This window comes from Lissotriton vulgaris, chromosome 8, assembly GCF_964263255.1.
Source record: "Lissotriton vulgaris chromosome 8, aLisVul1.2, whole genome shotgun sequence".
NCBI lineage: Eukaryota > Metazoa > Chordata > Amphibia > Caudata > Salamandridae > Lissotriton > Lissotriton vulgaris.
The window spans coordinates 1,238,035,678-1,238,051,470 of NC_141696.1; the positions used below are offsets into that span (position 1 = coordinate 1,238,035,678).

General features: G+C 44.6%; 1 protein-coding gene across 1 annotated transcript in view; it reads right to left on the bottom strand.

The window, feature by feature from the left end:
- Nucleotides 1–1,740: 1,740 nt before the first annotated feature.
- ALOX5AP (arachidonate 5-lipoxygenase activating protein) overlaps nt 1,741–15,793 on the bottom strand; it is a 168,003-nt gene continuing 153,950 nt past the window's right edge. The window contains exon 5 of the mRNA XM_086935142.1: nt 1,741–2,380. Within this exon, the coding sequence (XP_086791268.1) occupies nt 2,218–2,380 (163 nt within the window). The 3' untranslated portion in view covers nt 1,741–2,217. The remainder of the gene's footprint in view (nt 2,381–15,793) is intronic.

Here is a 15,793-nt window from a genome sequence, read left to right on the forward strand (position 1 = left end):
ATATATATATATATATATATATATATATATATGGTTGGGGAAATAATTCCACTCTACTCCTCAGAATTGAAGTGGACTATTTCCCGCAACCAGAAGTGCATCAGGAGGCGTTTGCAGAGTAGTAGAGAAAGGGGTCGTGGCTTATGACAACATCCGGTTGTGTGGGTCTTACTGGAGGCGCATGATGGGTAGTTGGCCCCGAAGGACCCTCAAGAGCTAAGGGGACTTTCTCCCCCAACTAGTAGTGCGTCAGGAGACGCGTTTGCAGAGTGGTGGAGAAAGGGGGCGTTGCCACAGAACCCCTCTCAGTAAACCCACTGTGTGGGACTTACTGGAGTTAACAGGAGAGGTAGTTATCCCCCAAGGATCTTCTGGAGGCAAGGGGACTTCATCATCCTACTAGTAGCGCGCCAGGGGGTGAGTTTGCACAGTGGTGGACAAAGGGGCGTGGCCTCTGACAACATCTCAGCAAACATGCTGTGTGAGACTTACTGGAGGTAACAGGAAGGGTAGTTGGCCCTAAAGGACGTCCTTGAGGCCCAGCTACCCTTATGTTACCTCCAGTAAGTCCCACACAGCAGGATTGCTAAGAAGCACTCCTGGTACCGCCTGTGTGTCCTACACAGTAAGATTCCTGAGAGCTTGTCGGAGGCCCAGCCCCCTTTCTCCACCACTCTGCAAATGCGATTACTAGTTAAACCGCACCTGCAGCTGTAACTGTAATTGAGGTGATGGAATCTATGATCACTCCGTATTTCTGAACTGTTATATTTGGGTGGGCGTGGTCTGATCTCCTGATGCCACATGATGGTAAGGCTATATTTTTGTCAGGATCTCCATTTTAGAGGACATTTGTTTCAAATTACTCTGTTGCATCTAATGGTCTACTGCTTGACTGGACTGCCAAGAGCTGGCGCAAAACTGGCTGTCAATGCAGGCACCCTTGTACTATGGTGCAAGGGTGCCTGCATTGCAGGGATGATTGTTTATGTTCAGGAAGGGACAACTTCCTGCACATAAACTAATATTGATGGCGTTTTCCTCCTTCTATGTGTGCTACAGAAGTGATGCTCTGGCGGGGTTAATGTGCTGCATGGGCATTATAAATATGCCCCTTAGTTTCCTTCACCAAGACAACACTGGAGTCTTGTTTGTGTGATGTTATCAGAAGACTTTTTTTTAACCCCTTCACTGCGGCGGCTATTCCGCCGCAGTGCTAAGGGGGGAGGGCGGCTGAGTGGCGGGCGCATGCTGGTGACTGAACCGCTCCGTCACCAGCGTCGTATGCGCTGTGCTTATGACGGAGCGGTTCCGTCATGGCCCCGCCCGCTCAATAGAACGCCCAGCGCAGGCGCGGAATCCGCGCCACGCAGGTGCGTCGGGCGGGCCATGACGGAACCTCTCCGTCATCAGCACAGCGCCACCGCGGCTGATGACGGAGCGGTTCCTTCATCAGCAGGGGAGGGGTTAAAGATTTTTTATAGCGCGAACTTGACCCGAATCAGGTATCAGAGCGCTTTACATAGCACCAGTTGCGTTACATGAGGACACATTCATTTTTTTGTTAGGCACGGGGAGATTAAGTGGTTTGCCCAGAATCACATGATGTTCAGAGCCGTTGCTGAGACTCGAACCCAGTTCCCCAGATTCGAGGACGACCGCCCTGGCCGTTAGGAAACGGAAAAGGAAACGCCGTCTAAAATGCGACAACTGAATAAATAACGGTATTTATCAACAGGCCACTCTAATCACCGTTTATTTAAGCTTGAATCAATAATCCATACCTCAACACATGCTGCAAATAATGTAATAACGCACATGCTCTCAGCTGTAGCAGCAGAGGAAACATAAAATGGTCATTTTAGAAGCAGCGTTGACGACATAAAGCTGCATCAAAATGACTGAAGGACATACTGTATAAAAACATTTTCTTAAAACAACTCAATTTGACTAAGCATGGCCGTCTATTAAATTATAAAGGCCTCTACTTTACAGAAAGCCAGTGGCATGATCAGGGAAAACAATCCTTTCCTTATTCAGTTAAAAAGTGACTCACTGGCATTAACAATGTTGGCATTAATGACCTCATCTAGATGCCTGCAGAATCTAGCTGTCACAAACATTTCCGGAAATTACAGGATGTGTCATCGTTATACTGTCACTCTCCAGTCTCAGTCCTCCCGGTAGTAAGAGCTGAGCTGGATCACTTCCTCATAACTAAGCAATGATAAGGAGCGGTGAGATGGTGCTGCTGATCACTTTTATGTAGGCTTCAAAGTTGCTTCCAAACAAATGAACAAGAAAATAGTTCAGTATTCCTGCCAGAGCCATCAAGTATAAGAAGAGCATGATGCGCTTCCCAAAGATGTAGCCGGGAGTGCTGCAGAAAGAGAAAAGACAGAAAAGTCAGATTTTACAAAACATCATATAATCCAGAACCACATGGAGAGCAAAATGCCTTACAAAATTAGAATCCACAGTGCAGGGAAAATAGTGAACCCTCGGATCAATTGTAATACAGCTATGTTCTTGAGGCTGTGCTACACTAATATTGTGAGTAGTTGCTTGGCTGCTGGTACAGCAGAACAGGACAGTGCGCCAGACATCTAGTCCCTGAAACACTGCCTGCACCTCAAAGTGACCAGTTGTTCAGCATCTACTTGAAGCTCAAACCCACCAAAGCATAATTTCAGTTATTTGCCAAGGACAACAAGCAAGAAATAGCACCAACCTGGATCAGTGACCTGAACCTTAACAACTTCAAGGCTCAACCTTTACTGAATGCCAGGTCACTTGGATTCACCTTGGGCCCCAACCTTACACTTAAGGAATTAATTTTTAAAAACACAACGATGGCTTAGTACCGGGAAGCAGCGTTACAACCGCATTGTTACAATGCTATCCATTACAACGCAAGTCGTTTCTACGACTTACTGTAGGGGGCGCTCTAAACTAAGGAATAGTATAATTTACTATTCCAACACCTTCCCTACAGTTGCGCAGGCTGGAGTTGGAATAGTAAATTATACTATTCCTAAGTCCAGCGCACCCCCTACAGCAAATCGTAGAATCGACTTGCGATGTAATGGTATGCGTTGTAACAACGCAGTCGTTGTAACAACCGCATTGTTCTTCCTGAAAGCAACTTCAGAACTGCTGGTCAAGCCCCCGTACTCTTGCATCTGGATGGTGGCAATGTCCTGCTCTAAGGCCTCCAAACTCCACACAGGCCCTACTCACACGCTCCCAACATGTCTCAACACATCTAATCCAAGGTCTGTAGAAATATGATCACATGTTATACATCCTGATGTAACTCCTTTGGGCTCCCCCCTTTTGGCCCACACCATCTTCAAACCCAGCTGCATAATTTACAAGGCCGTTTTGAGCAGCACCCCCACTAATCTTGTAGGGGAACTCACCATTACTGGTGCCTCTTGGCAGGTTGTACAACGGTAAAGCGCTAGTAAATACATTGCATGCATTTGCCCTGCGTTTTATTGCGCGCATGTTTTTATGAGATTATGCATTTACATTGCATGCCAATACCACTCATTGTTTTTATATTTAAAAACAATGTATTTGTGGGGGGAGACCTGCCACCCCCCTCAATTTACCTTAAATTGGTGGTATTGGTATGTGATGGAAATGCATTATTGCGGTAACAAAATGAGTGCTAAAAAATGTGATGCAAATGCATGCAATGTATTTACCTCGGTTTAAAGGCTGTTTTCCCTCTCGGCACACTAACAGGCAGGACACCATCAGATTGGAGACTAAGAAATATATTAAAAAAACAAGGCTACAGGCCTTTTGCATCTATGCATCCAAGGTCTGGAACAACACTCCTGTATTCATCATCACTGCCCCAATGCTGCACCAATTTAGGAAAAGGTTGAAGATGTATCTCTTTAAAGAAAACTAAGGGGCAGATTTACAAGGACTGGCGCATCCCTGCATATTAGCAGGGATGCACCAGTAAAGATGCGACATGTAGGAATACCCTTGCGCCACCACAGATGAGTCGCATTTACAATGTGGTGCACCGTGGCGCAAGGATAGTCAGATGTCATTAGGGCAGCGCATTGCTGGAGTCGTGTTGCACCGCAACGCAACTCCAGCAATGCTCATGGGTGGCCTATACCTATTGTGCTGCGTCACTCCTTACGCCTGCTTCAAGCAGGCGTAAGGTTTTGAAGCAGCGGGGTCGTAAAAGTGACTCTGTGAAATCTTGTAGATTTCACTGTGTCACTTTTACGAGGCTTCCTTGCGATGGAACGCCCACCCTGCATACATTATACCTGAGGCAGGTATAATCGCATATTGCAGGGCTTTACAACGTGACCCATCTCACTAGATGCGTCACATTGTAAATATGTTGCATAGTGGTGCATTGTTTACGACGCCGCTGCATCACAGAAGTGACACAACAATGTCATAAAGATGTCGCAAAGGGCTTGTAAATGTGCCCTAAATCTCAATGGGATCACTGAAATAATATCGAGAGACAGAATATCGACCATCAAGAATATCGTTGACAAAATATAGACTGACAAAATATCGAGTTTCTATCTACAAACAGGTAACTACAAAAATATTGAGTTAAAAATATCGTTTACAAAAATATAGTTATAAAAAATATCGACTTTACTAAAAACAATGTTAAATTAAATTAATATTAAAAATTAATTACTAAAATATACTTAAAAATACTTAAATTAACTTATAATAATTAAATAATTAATGAAAGTTAAAAAAAAATATTCATATTTCTTAAAACATATATATATAGTAACAAAATATATTTAAATAATAGCCAATATTATTAACGTACAATAACAAAAGTGTAAAAATTACTATTCCCACTCCAAAGAGTGCAAGTATAGGGTAAGCGTTGGATAGCGTAGGGGTTAAAATTACTATCCCCACTCCAGTGGGTGCAACAGTAAGGAAAGCGTTGGATAGCGTAGGGGTAAAAATTACTATTCCCACTCCAAAGAGTGCAACAGTAGGGAAAGCTTTGGATAGCGTAGGGGTTAAAATTACTATTCCCACTCCAGTGAGTGCAACAGTAGGGAAAGGGTTGGATAGCGTAGGGGTAAAAATTACTATTCCCACTCCAGTGGGTGCAACAATAGGGAAAGCGTTGGATAGCGTAGGGGTTAAAATTACTATTCCCACTCCAAAGAGTGCAACAGTAGGGAAAGCGTTGGATAGCGTAGGGGTTAAAATTACTATTCCCACTCCAGTGGGTGCAACAGTAGGGAAAGCGTTGGATAGTGTAGGGGTTAGAATTACTATTCCCACTGCAGTGGGTGCAACAGTAGGGAAAGTGTTGGATAGCGTAGGGGTTAAGATTACTATTCCCACTCCAGCGGGTGCAACAGTAGGGAAAGCGTTGGATAGCGTAGGGGTTAAAATTACTATTCCCACTCCAAAGAGTGTAACAGTAGGGAAAGCGTTGGATAGCGTAGGGGTAAAATTACTATTCCCACTCCAGTGGGTGCAACAGTAGGGAAAGCGTTGGATAGCGTAGGGGTTAAAATTGCTATTCCCACTCCACTGGGTGCAACAGTAGGGAAAGTTTTGGATAGCGTAGGGGTTAAAATTACTATTCCCACTCCAAAGAGTGCAACAGTAGGGAAAGCGTTGGATAGCGTAAGGGTTAAAATGACTATTCCCACTCCAGTGGGTGCAACAGTAGGGAAAGTGTTGGATAGCGTAGGGGTTACAATTACTATTCCCACTCCAAAGAGTGCAACAGTAGGGAAAGCGTTGGATAGCGTAGGGGTAAAAATTACTATTCCCACTCCAGTGGATGCAACAGTAGGGAAAGCGTTGGATAGCGTAGGGGTTGAAATTACTATTCCCACTCCAGAGAATACATTAGGGAAAGTAAATATTTCATATATTTTTCAAAAATCTTAAAATGAATATCTATTAATAATTCATTAAAAATAAATATACATTTTATCTAATATAATAAATAATATTTAAAAATGACTAATTAACAATAATTATTTCAATTAATCACCTATTAATACAAATTAATTAAACATTAACAATTAATTATTTAATATTTAAAAATGAATTTACAATTATTTCCCAAAAAATACATTTTAATTAATTTCATTATTTAATTAATTATTAATAAATTACTTCCCACCCTATTCCCCTATAAACCCACAACCCGCTACAGAAATTAAATTAGTAAAATTTACATAAAAAACAATTAATCAATTAATAGAAATTATTTAACAATTATAATTAAATTAATTAATGCATATTAATTAATTAACAATTAATTACTAATACCTATCAATAAATAAATTTACATATTTAATTAATTATAATTAAATTAATTCCCACCCTATTCCCCTATAAACCCACAACCCGCTACAGAATTAAATTAGTAACATTTACATAATTACCAATCAATCAATTAATAATAATTATTTTCCAAATACAATTAAATTAACACATATAAATTAATTAACAATTAATTACAAATTACTATCAATAAATACATTTACATATTTAATTAATTATAATGAAATTACTTCCCACCCTATTTCCCTATAAACCCACAACCTGCTACAGATTTACATTACGCAATAATTATAAAAACAAAATTCATTAAATAAAATTATTTATAACATAAATACACACTTTTCACACATATTATAACATAAAAATACACTGTCAAAAACTATATATTATTAAAAAATCGATATTTTTAACTATCTATATTATATACTTCGATATTTTAACTATCTATATTTTTAACAGTCGATATTACTTCACTTACCTTAAAAACGATATTTTTGTTATCTATATCCTGTCCTGTCGATATTTTGTCCAGTCTATATTAAAAACTCGATATTATGTCCAATTGATATTTTGGACTCGATATTATGTCTGTGCACCATCTCAATGCAGTATCTGTACACTTCTGCATCCAGAACACAGCTACCTCTCCTATCACTTATTGACTGTATGCTTGCCTATGACCTTGTACAGCGTTGGCTGCCTTTTGGCTAGGTGCACACTATACAAATATCACATACATACAGTCAAAGAAATGTGCTGTCAACAGTGCAGTCACAAGCTTGGGTCTGCATTGAGGACAGAACATCAGTGCAGCAGTGAAAGTCGGGATATTTTTTCAAACTGTCAAGTCTTTCTTGTGTGATCCCATGCAGCATGCTTACACACACCTGTGAGAGATGTCTGGGTAGGTCTCTGGGATAGTTGTGTCCCTTCCCAAAAGTTAGCTGCAAAGGGTACACTAAAAGCATGCCACTCCCTTGGTGTTTGTCCCTATGCCTGCATTTGAAATATTGACACAAACACTGGGCAAACGTGTTACCTTATTTACCTGGGCCTACTTCCTCGTGCAGATTAGGGCACAGCACCTTTTGATTACTCAGATACAAATCCTGCTCTGTCATGGTCACTTTTACTGTAACCGCCCTTCTGTAATATGGTTGTGTTCCAGGTCTGTCATACCTCCTAGTTTCATGCCTCCTAACTCCAGCTATGGGGTATTTGCACACTGGGGACACTAGTCGTGCTACTAAGACTTAGTTGATACTGACTGCAATATACTGAGACCCTGTGAAACTGTACACCATGGCTGAAATATTCATTGACACTGTGTAACTGTGCTTCATGGCTGCAATATCATAGACACTGTGTACCTGTGCATCATAGTAACATTAGTAATAACTACTTGAGAATTCAGTAATTAACAACAGGTGGTATAACCGGACCTTGTTGGTTCTAAACAGAGTATAGCCCATCTCACACGTTAAGCATTAGCAGCCCATTATTATGCGATTCGATGTTTTACTGACATGACTTACGGAGGGGGATCGCTGGATGTTGGAATAGTATAATTTACTATTCCATCTCCAGTCTGTGCGGACAATAGGGAAGGTGTTGGATTTTAAATCCAACACCTTCCCCCCTTCACAAGTCGTTGTTCCGACTTGCGAAGTAATGGTATACGGAATCACAACGTGGTCGTTGTAACAACCGCATTGTGATTCCCTGCGGGGAAAAAGATTTGTGGTAAACGTTGTTTACCGTGTTGCAGAGCCCCATGGAGAACATGCCAACTTCCCCAGGCACTGCCTGAACATCCAAACATGATGCTCAGACAAATCACAACGCTGCTTCTGTAGCTTCGTGATTGGCTGGGAGAGCCCAGAAGACTGAGTGCTTCCGGTGCTTCCAGCAGACGGAGGAGAGGTGTGCGGCGGCTGTAGAGGCATGCAGTGGCACGGCGGACACAGTAAGTTCATATTTTAAAATTGTTTTTAATCCCCCTGCCTGACAAACCCCGTTCCGGGTGAGCCGCCACTGGTCCTGCACCTGAGGAACTATGAGCTTGTCTGTCAAGGGCACATATAATAGAACTCAAATATTCTTTGTAATACAGCATTGCCTTTAGATTCTGACTCTAGCATTTGCTGCAGCTCAAGTGACTTGGATTTCCCCAAGCCCAAATATTCCAAAGGATGGCTAGCAAACTTTCTTTTTCAAGAGAGCTGGGGAGTCGGCAAATTCAGACAAGCATGCTTCAGTTAGCTATCAGTAATCCCCATGCTCGGCTTTTCTCTTCGGCACTGTGTAACTGGAAGCACGCTGTACCTGGCTTAATGAGCCGTATCTAGGGTGAAAATTATACTGGATTGCTTGTGTTCTAGTTCAGGAAAGATCAGATCTGGGGTTCAGGCTGGACTGTGCCCATTTGAGCAGGGTCAAGAATTATTTGCATCTGGCTAGGTCTAACTGAGGTGGAATGGTTTGCAAAGTAACCATGAGCTGGTATGCTGCCCTGATTAATTAGCAGTGGCTGAGCCTCGGGGACCCCATCCCCTTTGGCTGTAGTCTTTTTTTAGGGGTAGGGGCATGTGGCCCACCTTGCATGAGCCTTTACGGGCCACTACAGAGCCCATCTCCTGAGGCCTAATGTGAGTAACCCGGTGCCCACCCAGAGCACCCACAACAAACAATATTGGGAGCTGTGGGGGGAGCTTCAGTGCCACCCCCAGCCATGCTTGCTCCCCTGGATGCACCTAACCTGGGTGCATTTGGAGCCGGCATCGCTCCCACACAGCGGGAGCAGGTATTTGACTTTGCTCCCACTGAGGAGGAGCAATCTCTGTTACCCTGCCAGAAAGAGCACGGGTAGAGAAAAAAATAAATGCTCTCACCCGGCAGGAGCATTTATGCAGCTCCCATCAGGTGGGAATGTATTTTTGTTTCACTGCATGTGCTCTTGCAGGCAGGGAAACTGTGCCCGGGAGTACTCTCCAGGACACAGCAATGTATGTGGCCCCTGGGATGAGTTCCCTAGATCCTTTAGAGGCACAGTAAGGGGCCACTTGGCAGATCACACAATGTTTAACCCTGTGGGGTAGGACATTGGCAGTCACAGAAGCTGTTAGGACAGAATTAGATACAATAATTCCAGGAGTGAAAAGAGTTTAGAATCAGACAATATGCTGCTAAGTGTGAAAATAGTCACCAAGTATAATGTATTTTATTTTAATTTTAATTTTACAATGTATTCCACTTATTTGGATTCACTTTATTGGAAGACAATATTGCTTATAAGAATAGACAGTTTGATTCTGCCAAATTATAGAAGGAAGAATATTACATTGTATCACATGCTCGGTTTAAAAATAGTTGCACTGTCACTTCAATCTCAGTGATATAAAAAGGCCAAAATGGTGGCATGCATTTGTTGTGAAAAAGACTGCAGAGACGGTCAAAGCACATCACCTTAAGTTACAATAAAACTAAAAGCCATCTGAAAGTGAACCCGCGTGTGTGTGGGAACCTGCTTCAAAATGGAACGGGTGTTTTGAAAGTCTTGAAAATAAATTAATATATATATATATATATATATATATATATATATATATATTTATATGTATACATTTTTATATATATATTTATATATATATATATATATATATATATATATATATATATATATATGTATATATATATATATATATATATATATATATATATATATATATATATATATATATATATATATATATATATATATATATATATATATTTTATAGTTAGGACCAAAGTTTCCATAGGAAAAGCTTTTTTGTTTTGCCGATAACTTTGGCGCTGCTAGACAAATCTATACGAAATTTTCAAGAACCTTCCCTGTTTTGGTTCAGCTGCTGTGTTGAAAGTTTTGTGGTGACATGTTAAGTGGGGGCTGAGAAACATGAGGGGGGGGGGGGGAAGTCCCAAAATGAGTTTTTCCCCGATTATGTCTATGGTGTTTTTTCATTTTTTGAACACGACTACAGCTCGAACCGCTGAATGGAATTACACCAAATTTGGCAGATAGCTAGATGTTGGCCCAGAAAGCGTGCGTTTGTGATTTGGTGTAAATCTATTCAGTAGTTTTAGAGCTATTTAGGTTTAAGAAATATAAATATCTGGTTGCCCAAAATCCTACTGAAATGCTACTGAAATGTAATTGGCTTCCAACACTTCAACCAGGAAGTGTTGGCAGCCATCTTAGGACTTGGCTGAACTGAGTCTTCCATAAATTAAAATAAAAAACGAAAAATGGGCAAGGTAGAAATACGCTGTCCCCTGAGGACTTTTGAGCAGTACCACTGGAACACTGCAGGGCCCAAAAACTCATAAAAAAACATTTGGGGCCAGTTATTGGGCATAGTACAATTAAAGGAGGGGGTGCATGAGCCTCCCCTACTGGGGCTTATTATGCCCCAGGGACCATCACCTCCCCAAGGCTTCATTTAAATATTAGTGCAGGGTTGCTTATTCCACAACCCCTGTGCCCTGGGGACAGCCACCTTCCCACGGCAAAATGTGAATTTTAATACAGGTGGGTCTGTCCACCCCTCCCCTTGCACCCCTGAGAACCGCCACCTCCGCGGTGCAAAGTCAGCCATTAATGAGGGCGGATGCCCTTCCTCTGCCCCGGGCACCACCACCTTCCTGGGATTAAAATGAAATTCGAGCTGGGGACCAATGGGGCGATCCCGCAACTACTCAGACACCTGGAAGCCATTCAATACATAGTATAGGCTATAAGAGAGTCCTATGTTGCATTTAACAAACTATAGAAACACAACATATTGAAAAACAGATAGTTCTTTTAAGGAATACATTACTATGAGTCATACTACTCTTCACTGCCCTAGTCCATAGGAAATGCAAGATGAAGTAAAACCTGTGAAATGTGAACAGGGATTGCATTGCTGAAATAGAATAAGGTATGGAATTTACAGTTATTATTGATAAATCAATCAGTCTTTTTGCCAATAAATTTAAGCGCATGAATACAGAGCATGATACGGACCAGTTTCAAAGTCGATCTTCAACTACTGCAGAGTTTGAGACCCAGCAGATCAGGCCCAATTAAAGCCCTGGAAAGAGGCATTATGTGTACTTAAGAGCAGTATTCTGATCTCGATGCTTGCAGCTCTGGACGCAGGGTCCTGACAAAAACTTTGGGCCCCAGCACTTCAGGCCTGATTCAGAGTTTGGCAGTGCAGCGCCGGGTCATCCCCACTGCCACACCGCCAAACCTGTGGTCGAGCCACCCGCCAGATTAGGAGTTTCCTACTGTCTGGCGGGCTTTTTTTGAGGCATTCCCATGGCAGTGCCTCTAAAAGAGATCACCACAATGGGAACACCAAAAACAGTTCCTTCACGGCATGGACTGAAAAGTACATGCTGTGCAGGAACTGGGGTGCATGCACATACAGGAGAACATATTGTGCCCCCTGCATGCACCCCAGGGTGCAGAGGAACAAATGGGCCCTGTAGGACCCCCTTTGTTTCCTCTCTGCCAGGGTTTTCATGGCGGAGGAACAGCCGTTAAAACCATGGTGGACAGGAAGCTCCTAATCTGCTTGGTGGCACCGCATCGGTCCCACCAAGCATATTGTTGCCTCCAAGCAGCAAAACCACCAGAGAAGAGCAGTTTACTGGCGGCTGCGGCGGGACAATGACGGTCCGACCGCCAAAATTATAATAGGGCGGTCAGGATGCAGCCGTGCCCCTTAAATCTGGTGGTCTGGGGACCACCATGCTCGTAATCAAGCCCTTACCCCCAGATTCATCAAACACAAATTCTGCGATTTCTAAATTGCGAGAAATACCGAATCGCAATTTAGAAATGGCAGAATGGGATTCATGAACAAATGCGAATAAAAAAAGCGAATTGCATTCGGCCGCAGTTGCCGATTGCGATTTTGCGAAAATCGCATAAAATTTGCAGAATCGTCCGTTTCCCATGTTGAAATTGCGATCTCGCAATTACCGAAATCGCAAATTGAGATCTCGCCAATTGCGAGATCGCAAAAACGGGAAGTCGCATTTCGAGCACAGTGATGACATCACAACCAGGAAGCAGGCAGTTCCCTCCCTCATTCTGCATACTGAGCCTGAAGTGGAAGCAGCACTGTCCAGAGCTCCACTCCAGACCACCTCCAGCTGAAAATCAGGAGACACCCCACTGCAGAAAATGTCCCAGGAAGCAGCAGGCAGCAGTTCCTCAGGAAGGAAACGAAAAATCAAATTCTCAGAGCAAGAATTGGAATACCTAATTGAGGGAGTGAGCAAAGACCATGACCGGCTCTTTGGGAAGGACTCAAGGAGGGTGCCTGAGGCGGACAAAAGACGCATTTGGATGCGCATCCGCGCCAAAGTAAATTCCGTGGGAGTTACCCAGCGCTCCATAGATGATTTAAAGAAGAGGTGGTACGACCTCAGAGGGCGTGCCAAGGAGAGGATTGCATAGAGGCTGGGGGAGCGTGTCGCAACAGGAGGAGGAGAGCCCACTGTACCACCCAACACCCCACTGGAGGACCTTGTGGAGGACACCCTGAATACCGAGGCATGCGTGGGGGTAACCCGGCTGGACTCCCCACGACCCACCCAAGAATCCCAAGGTAAGTGCCATGCGACTGCGACCCTGTCCCCTAACAATGGCCATGACCCCAGAGCTACCCATTAGAAACCCCAGTCATGCAGCCTATGCACACCAGAAAAGCCCTATTGCATTGTGGGTCATGTAGTCTGACCACAATTTCCATCTAGCCCCATACAGCCAGACCTGTCCAGTGAGAGTCAATCCTACAGCCAGTTAGGGAATGCTAGCCTGCATGTATGTAGCAACCTTACATGTGCAAGATACATGTCATTAATCAACGTCCACTTTACATCACAGGTGGCGCTGAAGAACCCAGCACTGATAGTGAGGCCCTGCAAATAGATGACAATCCTGAGGACTCCGAGGGAGACGTCCATCCTGCCCCACAACCAGGAACGTAAGGGCAAGCAGCAGCACCATCAGTAGTACCACCACCTGCCCCTGTGGACAGGGCCACCTCAGCAACAACAGGCGCACCACAACCACACCGTGTGACACCCATGCCAGTGGCACTGGCAACAACAGCTGCAGCACGGAAACAAACACGGCGCACAGCCACTGTGAGAACACAGTCCAGCAGACTGGTGAGGGAGCCGCGTAACACAACACCACGCGCTGGCAGGGGGGTGAATGTGCGGGTACCTGGCCTGTCAATTGAGCGCCGTATGCTCCGCATACACCAGAAGCAGGCACGTCATCTTGCAGCCATTCACCTGCAGCTGCACAAGACTGCAAGCAATGTGGGACAGCTGTCTGACAGAATGGAGAGGATGACCGCTGAAGTGGAGGCAAACACCCAGGCCATGTTGACCCAGCGGGACGTCAACCGGCGGCGCCACTGCCAGCTGCTGACCCGCCTGTCTGCGTACACGCGCTCGAACCACATCATAGGGAATGCCACCTTCCAACTCTCACGACGCTCGTTGGCCATGCAAATTCAAATGGTGCAATGCTGCCAGGATGTCGCTAGGGCACTGGAGCAAGTCACCACTACAGTGCAGGGTCTGCAGGCAACTGGCCATGGCCAGGCAGGTGGGGGGGATGACACAAGTGAGGCCAATTCAAGCCACAGCAGCCAATCGTTGCCACTGGTGACAGTACCCCGCCGCAGCACCAGGCCCCCTTCTGCCTCATGGGCAAATGCTGAGGAAGAGGTGGAAAGGCGACTTGAAGCGTCCGCCCAGAGGCGCCACTGACAATTTATTTTGTACCATGCAGGGCCATGCTGATGAGACAAGCATGCCCTCCTCACATACATGGGGATGTATGACTCAATACGGCTCTCATGTCACTGTAAGAAACAATGCCACATTATTGTGAAGAAAACAATAATATATTTTCAGTACCAGTTCATCTGACTCATGTCATTATTTCAATTGTCATGCATGAGTGAAGTGTTGGGTGAGGGGAGTGGGTGCACTAGAAACAGTTAATTGTGAGTTGGTTGCGGCGCCTGTGTCCTTCAGCAGGATTCTCCCCGCGTGCATGACGCACATGTGCACGTTGGCGGTTGTCCCCTTCCGACTCACTGCCAGAGATCTCTACAGGTATCCTGTGCTTGGTAGAAATTTTGTGGAGTATTGCACACACGGCCACGATGAGGCAGCAGACCTCAGGCTCGTATTTGAGGGCCCCACCAGTCTTGTGAAGTATGCGGAATCGGCTCTTCAAAAGGCCAAATGTCCTCTCAATGCAATTTCTTGTGTGTATGTGTGCAGCATTGTAACGCCGTTGCTGTGGTGTGGCAGGGTTGAGGTATGGGGTGCGGAGGTACTCACGGAGACCGTAGGCGCTGTCACCTGAATGAAAGGAGCAGAGGGTGAGTGCCTGTTATGCGCAGATACATGGTCACAATGTAGTATTTGTTGGCATGTGTACTTATCTAGTAGGTGTCCTTCGCCAAATTCTCCCCTGGCCGATCATGTGTGCATGCCGCTGTGCCGGAATATGAAGGAGTCATGTGTGCTCCCCGGATATTGTGCCACTATGTCCGTGATGATTGTCTTAGCGTGGCACACCATCTGGATATTCAGGGAGTGGTAGGACTTGCGGTTCCGGTACATGTATTCTGTTTGTGCAGGTGGGCAGATGTGGATGTGGGTACAGTCAATGCATCCTATTACATGTGGGAATTGCGCAATGTTGTAAAAATGAAGCTTGGTTTGATTCAAGTCCTGTTGGGTGGTCGGGAATGTGATGTAATGGTGTAGCCGGGTCAGCATTGCATCCAGGAAACTCCTTAGGCAGCGGGACATGGTGGGCTGGGATATCCCCCCTGCAACGGCAACTACCCCCTGGAAGCTTCCGGAGGCCAGTAGATGCAGGCTGCACAATACCTGCACATGGGTGGGCACGGCATTGGTCCTCCTTGCTGGGTGCTGCATCAGGGGGTCTAGGTCACGGATCAGCTTAGTGATCATTGCCCCATTCAGGCGGTACTTGGAGTAGATTTGCTCCGCAGTTTGGCCCAGAAGGGTGATCCGCTGGCAGAATATTCGCTCCTGGATTCTGCGTCTGTTCCTTGCTGCAGCCTGGAACAAGGAAGAAACTCCAATCGTATGTGTGACAACCTTTTCTGGGGCAACCACAGAAATTAAGAAAATAGTCTCCAAAAATTGGAACACAGTACGGGACCTGAAACCTTTCGATGTCCCACCAATCTTCGCACTGAAAAAGAACGAGAGTGTGAGAAACAAACTGGTCCGAGCTGATACATCACTGCCAAGGCAAGAAAGTTCCATTCAGTCACTCCTGAACCTTCCACCTGTCAGAGGACACCACAAATGTGGAAACTGTATTTCCTGCGACAGTACTATAGAAGGATCAACATTCTCATAC